Source organism: Prunus avium, chromosome 5 (assembly GCF_965620075.1).
Source record: "Prunus avium chromosome 5, drPruAviu1.hap1.1, whole genome shotgun sequence".
NCBI classification, from domain to species: Eukaryota; Viridiplantae; Streptophyta; class Magnoliopsida; order Rosales; family Rosaceae; genus Prunus; species Prunus avium.
This window is the reverse complement of record NC_142288.1, coordinates 10,649,368-10,661,766: the sequence shown is the minus strand read 5'-3', so window position 1 is coordinate 10,661,766 and position 12,399 is coordinate 10,649,368. Positions and strand designations below refer to the sequence as shown.

General features: G+C 39.1%; 1 protein-coding gene across 1 annotated transcript; it reads left to right on the top strand.

Moving 5' to 3' along the window:
- Window positions 1-259: 259 nt before the first annotated feature.
- On the top strand, window positions 260-11,989 carry LOC110770455 (plastidal glycolate/glycerate translocator 1, chloroplastic). Its single transcript, XM_021974593.2, has 8 exons — window positions 260-670; window positions 779-1,094; window positions 7,411-7,672; window positions 7,846-7,961; window positions 10,040-10,149; window positions 10,734-10,911; window positions 11,181-11,310; window positions 11,638-11,989. The coding sequence occupies exons 1-8, from the start codon at window positions 368-370 to the stop codon at window positions 11,786-11,788; spliced, it is 1,566 nt and encodes a 521-aa protein (XP_021830285.1). The 5' UTR covers window positions 260-367; the 3' UTR covers window positions 11,789-11,989.
- Window positions 11,990-12,399: the final 410 nt, after the last annotated feature.

The window sequence follows — 12,399 nt, the reverse complement described above, 5'->3', positions numbered from 1 at the left end:
TTACACAAATATGGGGTTCAAATAGAAACACCTCTTGTCCTTTAGATTACACAAATGTGGGGTTCAAATATAAACACTTTTTCCAACCGAAAAGAAATAGAAACACTTTTTTTTACTCAGATATCATTTTAGGTAAAGAAAATTTTAAAACACACGGGAAAAGTTGCTTTTGAACGTCCCGGGAAAAGTTGCTTCTTGTGGTATCGGGGCAAAATATGATTGGGTGGGGTGAAAAACCTCATCATCCTCGCGTTAAAAACGTTAGCTGGGCTCCAGTCCGCACAATTTCAATGGTTTTCCTGTTGCATCAACACACTAGCAGCAGCAGCTTTCACCTTTCTCTCACTCACTCCCTTACTCTCTTTCGATGTCTACCTTCTCAGCCACACCCAACAATACCTCTCTTCTGAACCACCACAATTCATTATTCTATTTTCCAAGTTGCCTGCCTTCACTTTCAAACATTCAGGGAAGCCATCCCAAAACTGCACCTGTTGCTTTCAATGGCGTCAGGTTACAACATAAGCGGGTTAATGTCCAAAAAACAGTTCCTGGGGTGCTGAATTCCAGGTTCTTGCAAATGGGCTCTGAGGAAAGCTCCTCTAGTAGACATTTTTTAGTGAAATCAACTGGTGCAGAGAGTGCTGGCGGTTCCTCTGTGTCTCAAAGTGTGAGTAAATGAATGTTTGGACATTTAAATTTCTTGGGTTTATGTATTTTGTGTTATTTCAATGATTTTTTTGTCAAAAGTTCTTAGCTTTAGTTTGATGCACTGCAGGTGCTTGGGATTTTGCATCTGATTGTTTCAGTTGGTATTATTCTTGCAATGGACAAATTTTTGAAGCAAGCATTTGTGGCGGCTTCCATTAAGTTCCCCAGTGCGCTTTTTGGGATGTTTTGTATATTCTCCATTCTAATTATTCTTGATTCCACTGTTCCTGCTGTGGCAACAAGCTTGATGAACTTCTTTGAGCCGGCACTACTGTTCATCCAGAGATGGCTGCCATTGTTCTATGTTCCTTCTTTGGTTGTTTTGCCACTTTCTGTAAAAAGTATTCCCGCTGCTTCCGGCATCAAGATCTGCTTCATTATAGGTACGCAAGTTTTTGCTACTCTAACATAACTTTCTCTGGTGAAGCTATAGAGTATTTAAATTTCCCTATGGTGATTGTTTGTTTTGGTTATCACTGGGAATGACTAACTTTTTTGGCCTATACCATCCTAATGAAGCATGCCAAAAAAAAAAAAAACGCTTAAACTGTTATCTTTGTTGTTTTGGGGAAAATCTTAAAGTCGTTATTCATTTTTCACAATCTAGAAACTGTCTTTCTTGAATACTTTAAGAATTAGAGAGTGGTGTCTTCGGATGGCAACCATAACTTTCTCTGAGCAAATAATTATGTAGTAGGAGCAGTTACCTCTCTCGCTCTCCCTTCTGGTGTACATGTGCATAATTCTGACATATATAAGATTAATGCTACTTACCTTGTATTGCTTATTTTCTGTAAATAGACTTGAGAAAGTCTACCTCCTGTACATGATATATACGGCTGTAATACAGAGACCAAAATCATCTTGGTCAGTTCAATTGCTCTATACTTCTATCTCTCATCTTCCTTCTTCCTTCTTCCTTCTTGAGTCTGTTTTCTTATATGGTATCAGAGCTCTTCGGAGCCAGAGCTCTTCGGAGCCAAAGCTCAAGAATTTCGATCCTACCCAATCAAATGGCAAACACACCCAAATTTATAGAATCAAGTAATATTGATATGACAAGGCTGATTTCTGAAATGTCAAAACTTGCCTCACCTTCATTCTCATCCCTTTCCTTGCCCACCTCATTCAACATCTCATCTCTATTTCCAATTCCTATGGACAGAACCAACTACTTGAGTTGGAAATCTCAATTTGAAGATGTATTGGAGATGCATGGCCTTGCAGGGGTCATCAAGAAAACCACAGATCCACCCAAAGTGCAAGAAGATGGTTCTGTGCATCCTGAATTAGCCAGGGATAAACTGGTCCTGAGTTGGATTAAGGCGACTTCCTCTCCTTCCATCAAGACTCTTCTCATCCCGTGTACCACCGCTCATCAAGCTTGGAACCTGTTGGGCAAGCATCTCTCACCTCTTGTTAGTACCCGTGTGTGGATTCTTCGAGATCAAATTCACACCCTCAGAAAGGATAACAACACAACAGTGATTGATTATCTCAACCATGTCAAATCACTCCTTGGTTCCCTCACACAAGCTGGTGCAACAATGGATGATGATGAATTCGTCAGTTATGTTCTGGATGGACTTGGGCTTGCATACAAGGAGTTAGCCACCACACTTCACTTGCATCCAGATATTGGTTTCAACCAATTTTATGACCTTGCTTTACAAGAAGAACACTTATAGAAACGCATGCCACATACTGTGGCTTCGGGTGCTGCTATGGCTAACGAGTGCAATCCAAATTCAAATTCTACTGGTCACAATCACAACCACTATTACAGCTCTGGAAGAGGTCGTGGGTGTGGCAGAAATTGGCATCAAGGGCATAGTGGGCGAGGACAAGGGCGAACAGATCAGTGGGTTTCGAACCAAGGCGATTGGCCTTACAAACATGGTGATCAATCTGCACTAATAGCATCCTCTCACGCAACTCTGACTGATGGACGCCCACCGCTTCTTCCAACGCCACCTAGCAATTCTCCAAATCCCCAACGACCAGAGGTAATATGCTTTAGATGTGATAGGCCCGGCCACATAGCCCGTTTCTATCCAAACCGTAGGCCTCTTGCATACACGGCAGAAAATACAGCAAACCAATCTCCTTCTACTATTGATGTGGCAAATCTTAATTGGTGTCTTGACTTTGTCGCTACTCATCACATGACAGCCAATACAGCCTCTCCTTCTTTGAGTTGGATGCTAATGGTTTTCATGTAAAGGACATCAAGACGGGGACAGTACTCCTTATTGGCAGTAGTTCCGATGGCCTTTATCACATTCAGGCAGCCCCACACATTGCTCATTAGTTTGCATTCTATGGAGAGCACACGACACAGGACGTGTGGCATGCACGACTTGGACACCCATCTCATTCAGTCTTTACTACCTTGTTGAATAAGTACCATTTACCCATTGATGGTACAATTATATCGAATAAAAATTGCCATATTTGCCCATTGGGAAAATCTTGTCGACTGCCCTTTGAATACAGAAAGCTTCATGCTCAATTTCCATTAGGACTTTTACATTTTGACTTATGGGGCCCTGCACCGGTTTCCTCAAATTTTGGATATCGTTATTATTTGTCCATTGTTGATGATAACACTCGGTTCACTTGGTTATTTCCCTTGGCTAAGAAATCAAATGTTGTTCCTACATTTATTACATTAAAAAAGATAGTTGAAAATCATTTTAGTTCCATAATCAAGCAGTTGCACATTGATGGTGGTGGTGAATTTACTAGCAAATTATTCCTTGCATTTTTAAGTGATCAAGGCATATTGCATCAAATTTCCTGTCCATACACTCCCCAACAAAATGGAGTGGTGAAAAGGAAGCATCGACATATTGTTGCAATAGGGCTCTGCCTGCTAGCCCAATCTCGGTGCCTCTTAGCTTTTGGGTTGAAGCCTTCTCCACTGCAATTTTTCTGATCAATCGCTTGCCAACACCTTAGCTTCATAACATGTCTCCTTATGAGAAGCTCCTTCACCGTCTGCTGGATTATAAATTTCTCAAAAGCTTTAGATGTGCCTGCTTTCCTCACATGGTGCCATACAACAAGCCTAACTTATCCTTTAAGTCTATTCCATGTGTGTTTCTTGGTTATGATGATCATTATAAGGGTTATTGTTGTCTTGATCCTTTTTCTGGTCGCATTTATATATCTCGGAACGTGACTTTTGATGAGACAAGGTTTCCTTATAAGCAGCCCCAAATTACCTCTCCTTTGCACTCAACTGGGCTTCAATCTCTCTCCTGCCGACCAACCCATACCTGTTGGTTTCCCTGATATCATGACCAGCCCTTATCCCTCACCCACTCTCATTCCAGATTCTACCCAACTTAACTCCACCATAGGCCCATCACTCTATACTATCACCATAGGCCCAACCTTTCCTTCTCCATTAGAAACCCCACTTCCTGTGCCTCAATATCCTTCCGCATCATCATCATCACAGGCCACGCATCAAGCCGATCCTTCCAGGGCACTCGACATCACAACCCCATCGCCACCACCTTCCGCCACCCCAACCTCATATTTCGACGGAAACCAATCCTCATATTTCGACGACACCACCTCATTCCCTACCTCGCCTCCCTCTTCTTCACCTATTGACCCCTTCATTTTTCCCAATTCTCTTGATACCCTAAATCCTCCCAAAAACTTCAAAAGTCTCCACTCCATCATCTCGTTCGGTCTATAAACAAAACCCCTCTACTCTAAGATCAGCCCTCATTGTAACATCCCACATCGACCAACGAAGAAGGGGTGATGTGCATTATATGTACATACACGCCTCCATCTAGCACGAGGCCTTTTGGGAGCTCACTGGCTTCGGATTCATGGGAACTCCGAAGTTAAGTGAGTTAGGGCTAGAGCAATCCCAGGATGGGTGACCCACTGAGAAGTTGTTCGTGAGTTCCTTGAAACAAAACCGTGAGGGCAGAGAGGGGGCCCAAAGCGGACAATATCGTGCTACGGCGGAGCCGATCCGGGACATGACACTCATCCCTTACTCCATGCTCTTTCTACTAAGGTTTCTGATCCCATGACCATTGAACCCACAAGCTTCACCCATGCCTCCAAACGCAGCCATTGGCGAGATGCAATGCAGGATGACTATTTTGCACTCATGCAGCACCATACCTGGTCTTTAGTCCCTGCAACTTCACACATGAATATTGTGGGGTGCAAATGGGTCTTCAAAGTTAAATAGAATGCAGATGGCTCAGTTGATCGATACAAGGCTCGCCTTGTTGCTAAGGGATTCAATCAGAAAGTTGATTATGAAGAAACATTTAGTCCAATGGTCAAACCGGCTACCATTCGCACTATTTTATCTCTGGCTATTTCTTATAATTGGTCAATTCAGCAATTGGATGTTCGCAATGCTTTTCTGAATGGGTACTTGCAAGAAGAAGTATACATGAAACAACCCCTTAGTTTTCATGATCACTCACGAGCTCAGTATGTTTGTCTGCTCCACAAGGATCTTTATGGCCTTAAGCAGGCACCACGAGCTTGGTTCCAATGTCTCAGTACCTTTCTTCTTGCTCAGCAATTTGTTCACAGTCACTCTGATGCGTCGCTCTTCATTTGTCGCTCCTCTTCCTGCACGGTGTATGTTCTAGTATATGTGGATGATATAATTGTCATTGGCTCTCAACCACAAAGTGTCCACAATTTCATTGATCAGTTATGTTCGACCTTCGACAGCTGACGGATGGGTGAGCTCAATTTTTTCCTTGGAATGAAAATTAATTAGTTCTCTGACCATTTCTTTCTTTCTCAGACACGCTATGCAGTTGATTTATTGAAACGATTTAATTTAACTGAGTGCAAACCATGTCCCACACCATTGCGCTCTGACACTCGGCTCTCTTGTCTAGATGGTGATCCCTTGCCTGATCCATCCACCTATCGAAGTATGGTGGGTGGCCTCCAGTATCTTACCTTGTCCAGGCCTGATATTTCCTTTGTTGTCAACCAAGTGTGCTAGTTTATGCACAACCCTCGCACTTCCCCCTTCAGGTTGTCAAGTGCATTTTTCAGTACATTAAAGGTACACTTGAGCAAGGTCTTATCTTTCATCAATCCAATGATTTTTCCTTATGGAGTTTCTCTGATGCTGATTGGGTTGGTTCCGTTGATGATCAACGATCCAGCACTGGTGCTTGTATTTTCTTCGGTCCTAACCTCCTTACATGGACTGCCAAGAAACAATCTACTGTCTCTCTCTCTAGTATTGAAGCTGAATATAGAGTTCTTGCCCATACTGCCGCCAAAATTCGATGGTTTGGTTACTTGTTTCATGAACTTGGCATTCCCCTTCGCTCTGCCCCATGCATCTATGTTGACAACCTTTCCGCACTCTACATGGCTGCCAATCCTATTTTATGTGGGAGCAAATATTTTCGTCTTCAATTATGGCACTCCACGTGGCAAAGAAGAATATCCCTTAAATTAATTAGTTAAACCAATTTATTTGGTCAATTAATTAATAGGGATAATATCTTTATTTAATAAGATAATACTATTAATTTAGATATTATCCTAATAAGGAGATATAATCATCATCAAATTAGGAGATTTGGATCTCAATCATCATAATTTAGATATTATCCTAATAAGATAATACTCTACGAAACCTTAGCCTCCGAGGCTCCTATAAATAGATGGCTTCATTCATCATTCAAGGTACATCTAAACCTACTTAGAAAACCCGAGAAAACTCTCCATCTCACTCTCCATCTCTCTCTCCCTAGCCACAAGTGACACCACCGCCGCCGCCGACCACACATCTCTCCTCTCTCCATATATTACATACACGGCTCCGGCCACCACACACGGCTCCGGCCACCCAGTTCTCACCCTAGAGAAATCTCCATACCCTTTTTTAGCTATTGTTTCACCTACATTCAATCGAACTAACTTAGGCATCGGAGGGCGTTTGGCCAACACCCTCCAGGTGTGGTCTATTTACTCCGGTCTTTTTACAGGAATCGAGGAAGAGAGAGAAAGAAGATCAAAGGTTGAAGAATCACAAAGCGAATATTCTCGCACGAGGATTTTTGCACAAACATTTTCCATGCTCACACTCGACATATCGAGATTGACTATCACTTTGTGCTTGAATTAGTTGCTCGGAGAGCTCTTCGTACCTCCTATGTTCCCTCCTCACATCAGCTTGCTGACATATTTACTAAAGGTCTCAGTCGTGATCGGTTTTCTCTTCTTAAATCCAAGCTTAATCTCCGCGTTGCTCCATTATGATTGAGAGAGGGGAAAGAGAATACCACCACAGCTAATCCCATGAAATCAGTCAATTCCCCCGAATCAGTATTGACAGACTCGATATCACAAGATCAGCGGTATATTAGCTAAAGATTGATTTGTAATTTATTCTGACATATATAAGATTAATGCTACTTACCTTGTATTGCTTATTTTCTGTAAATAGACTTGAGAAAGTCTACCTCCTGTACATGATATATACGGCTGTAATACAAAGACCAAAATCATCTTGGTCAGTTCAATTGATCTATATTTCTATCTCTCATCTTCCTTCTTCCTTCTTGAGTCTGTTTTCTTATACATATAAGTGCATTGTGTGCATGGTTTTTTCTTCTTTTTTTCAAATCTTAACTTTTTTAGTACAATTACATAGTACTGCTTAATGGTTTTCTGCAGTTGGAGGCTGGCTGGCTTCACTTGCTGTTGCAGGATATACAGCAATAGCTGTTAGAAGAATGGTAAAGACAGAAATGACAGATGCTGAGCCTATGGGAAAACCCTCTCCATTTTCTGCGGTTGAAGTGTGGTCTTGGAGTGGGATCCTCCTGATATCATTTGTTTCTGCATTATTATATCCAACAGCCCTGGGGACAAGTGCTCGAACATGCCTTCCATTCCTACTTGCGTCAACTGTGTTGGGCTATATAGTTGGTTCTGGGTAAAACTTATTTTCCTCAATTTAGTTCTGCCTTCACAAGAATATTATTATGAAAACTAAACAAATATGTAGGCCAAATAAAGGTTTTCATTTTAATACAAGTTACTCAAATTCTCCAGCTATATTTTTTCCCTTTTGAAGGTCTCACTCATTTGTTGACTTCTAATTTTCAGATTGCCATCAGATGTGAAGAAGGTTTTCCACCCAATTATATGCTGTGCACTATCTGCAGAATTGGCAGCATTGGCTTTTGGATACTTCTCTAAGTCTGGGCTTGACTCTGTTCTTGGTACACTTCTGAAACCACATTCTTGGTTCTGGCTAGTACACTATGCCCCTTTTGATTGCTGAGCAATAAGATTAAAACAAAGGGCAGACTTTTAACAACTTGCAACAATCACCCAATGACAAATACTTCATAGATTCAAAGTTAGCTTTTCCATCTTATCTATTTTCTTCATTCATTTTCTTTTTGGATGTGGTCTCTTTCACCAGTCTATTAATTTCTGTTTTCTTTCTTTTTCTTTTTTCCTCCATAAATCTTATATAACTACAAAATGACCTGACATACCATCAAGGGGACTTGATGTACATCCTGTTATTAGATCAAGTTAAAGAATTACTGAAAATGGGTCATGAGGGAATCATTTTATGCTCTGTATCATGTTCATGAATATAATTATATTCTTAAAACAAAGATAGTTTTGATATAAACATTTGACTCACGTACAAAAAACAAGGACAGGTACTAAACAAACTTGTAGGACAGAAACTTAGATAATTCAAATGTCAGGAATCAGGATTATAAATTTTGAGTGTTTTCCTAAGTAATATGAAAGTCAGGAGTTTCTGCCACCCTGGTACGTTAGTAGAAGTCTGCATGTTTATTAGGTTTTCAAAATTTATGGTAGAACATAACAATGCTAAGCTAGTTTGTAACGAGGATATTTGGCCCAAAAATCCAATTTATCTCTATGATTCTTGAAACAAAAATTATAAAATGAAGATAATTCTTATAAAATTCTTTTTTTTGGACGAAAAATTCTTATAAAATTCAGGTCAAAACAATTTTTTGTTTTTGGTAACCACCTCCCAGCAGATTTTCTCATTCTCTCTCTTCATCCGTCTTTCTTAAAAATAAAAGAAAAATAGATGTTTAAATTCTCATATCACTCTTCATTGTCACCTCATGTTAGATATACTGTTAGTTTTTCATCATTCGATCTCAAAATTTTCCTCTAGTCTTGCTTCTCAAGATTTTTCTTTTGACATCTCTGTCGCCTACCTACCTATTTCTAGTACCACCCTACAATTGCGGACAACTAGAAAAATGAAAGCCAACCACCTCTGAACCAGATAAATTATCCTCTACTTCCAGCAAGAAGTATTATTTATAGGCTTACAAGATAAACTCAGAAAAATTAAAAGATGATTAATAAAAGTTCTACAAAATAAACCTGCAGAAACTTTTAAAAGACTGAAAATCAGATAAACCTAGAAAACAGAAAAGACGCGCATTTAATCCCTAACATGCATGTGGATTTATTGCCACTCTTAATGTTACTGAAGCCAGCCCTTAAGTGCCATTGATGTCAGTCAATATTTCTTTTCATCCCAATGCTCCATAGAGGTGCCCTGCATCAGGCTATCTGATTTTCTTACAACTAGTCTGTAATTTCATTGATCCAAGGAGAACCTATTGCTAGTTTCGTATTGCCTTTATAACAGATAGAAACTGTGTACCGACCATCCTGAAAGGTATTACTTGGGACTCTAAATTCTTCACCATTAGAAAGCAAATGGCTACAAGATTTAGAAACAAATGGCAGGGTGGAAGAATATATACTTGGATTATAATATACTAAGGAATTTCACGTCACAAAGTTTTGAGGCTTCAACAACTTATAGAAAAACTTTAGATGTCGTATGACCACAGAACTAATCTATTAGGATGCATAATACATCAATAGCATCAGAATTAATTTTTTCAAGGCCCTTACAAGGAGAAAAAGGTTAGCATTGCAAGTGTGAGAATATATGATGGTCCAGGATACTCTTCTGGTTTTGTCTTAGTTTCTTAGGTTCTTCACTTTAAAATTGGCAAGTCATTGATAAGAAAGAGCCTCTCTGCATTGCTTTAACTGAAATTCTGTTTGCAACTCTCTCCCCCCTTAAATAGGAACATAATATTTCGGATTTCTCAGTTTTATATGTGGATTTTCTTGCAAAGGAATGAATATGTCGTTAGTCCAACTAAGCAATTTCCAATAAAAACTCCAATACAAATCCCTCATTTTTAATCTTTCCATCCAAATGGACCAGTAGTGCTTTTAGTATGTAGATCGTCATTCTTGATGATATGCACAGGATCTTACCTTACAAAGGTTTCATCTAATCCTGGAGCTGGTGATGTTCTGATGGGATTCTTGGGGTCTGTTATACTCTCATTTGCCTTCTCAATGTTCAAACAGAGGAAGGTAAATAACATTTGAAGAGCCCAGGTTTTCCCATTTTGTGTCATCTTTAGTTTTTTATTTTTTATTCTATGGTGAGTTGAAAAGCATAATTGAGTAGGTGGACTGAATTTTATGGACTATCCATTGGAAATATATTTCTTCTAAAGAACATTGCGTTCCAACCTGTGGAGTAAATATAACTGGGAGATTATCACTCTTCAATGCTTTAACTAGGATAGTTCTTTCTTCATATTTAATTACAATATTTCATGATAATCTTCTTTCTTTAATTGGTATTCTGAAATAGCTCATAGGGAACATAGCAAAAAGTTGAGAACTGATTGCAAAAGGCCTTAGAACAGCTTTATTGATTTAATTTTTTTTTAAAGAGATATGGTTGTTCAAATCAAAGAATTTTGGTTTGCCTTTTATGCCTACATACTTCATTACAGTTTGAACCTGATTCAACTCTGTGCATTCACCCAATTGGTGTCATAATTTTCCCCCAAATTCTATTTGATGTTAAAACCAACTTAGCTGTCACATTTTTTTAATACATATTACAACCATTTGATGAAGATTATTGCTGAACTACAAATTTTCAGCTCGTCAAGAGGCACGCAGCTGAGATTTTCACATCCGTCATCCTGTCAACCATATTCTCGTTGTATTCAACTGCTCTTGTTGGACGTCTTGTTGGGTTGGAACCGGGTTTGACTGTCTCAATTCTACCACGATGTATAACTGTGGCATTAGCACTCAGCATTGTGTCTTTGTTTGAAGGTACTAGTTCATACTTTGGAGTTGTAGACAAGCAAATTTCTCACCTGATAAACATGTGCTAAGTTTGGCATGAGTTTAAAAAATATTAGAATAATGAATTGGAGACTATTCTTCCTCAACCTATTCCCCTCTTTTTTCTTTCTTTCAACACCCTACAACTAAGTAATACTTAGGAACAAATTATTGCACGCAGTACATATTTATCTTGTATCCTTGAAATACACTTATGCATGTACATCTCTATAATATTTATTTTTTACTTTTTGTAGGTACCAATCCATCCCTCACAGCCGCTGTGGTTGTAGTAACTGGTCTGGTTGGAGCTAATTTTGTGCAAGCAACACTTGATAAACTAAAATTCCGTGATCCTATAGCTCGAGGAATAGCTACTGCATCTAGGTATGCATCTGTGCTGAACCCTCTACATGAAACGGTCAATTATAAATGCGAAAGTATAGTGGACCAAACTTTAAACAATTAAAAGGAATTCGTTAAAGCATCTGAATTATTGCAGGAAAATTTTGTGGTTAAAAGTTCTTTCTTAGATATATTAAATAATGAAGATTTTACCTTTGTGCCAGAAAACCTTTTTAATCCTATGATTTATTGTTATTTATACTCAAACATAGGTGCTATTGACAAGATTCAGAGCATTACTCATCACAATCAGTTTTGAAAACTATGATTCAATGAACTGTGTGTTTTGTTTTTGTTTTGTTGCTTTAGTGCTCATGGATTGGGAACAGCAGCATTGTCAGCCAAGGAACCCGAGGCTCTCCCATTTTGTGCCATTGCTTATGCCCTGAATGGTATATTTGGCTCTTTGCTTTGTTCAATTCCAGCAGTTAGGCAAAGCTTGCTTGCTGTAGTTGGATGAGATTATCAGCTGCTTAGTTGCTCTCACAATTAGCTACTGCTTCGAAATCACTGTATTTTGTTAACCGTATCCGTATACATGTACACAAGAAATTCTGCCTTAGTACGTATATTCTTATTAAAAACACACTACGAAAAACATAGAATTTAAATCTAAACGTTCATTTTATTCTGAACTATAAAGAACAAAATTTATCTTGCACCTAACAACCTTGAATTTGATGTCTTGAGGAATTGAAGAAATTAACATAAACGAGTTTAGCAGGTTTCAAACAGATGACGAAGTGGAGAACATTTTGGGGCAATTTTATGTTTCCATTTCTCCCTATATAACTTGACTGCCAAGATTCAGGCCCGATTAAACAATTTATATTAAGCTAGACTTTTAATTTTTTTCATTAACATGGAAGGAGATTTCAGCTTGAGACCCCTTCCCAACATTGAGAAGAGAAATATTACTAGATCAAGAAGAAAAACTTACATTTCCCGGGGTGTCTATCCCTTTTCTATCTATCTCTATCCTCATATGAGGCGAGAGATAGAAAGAAATGGATATACACCCCCATGATATGGGAGTGCTATAGACCATGAGGTAGTTGCAATTGGTACGTG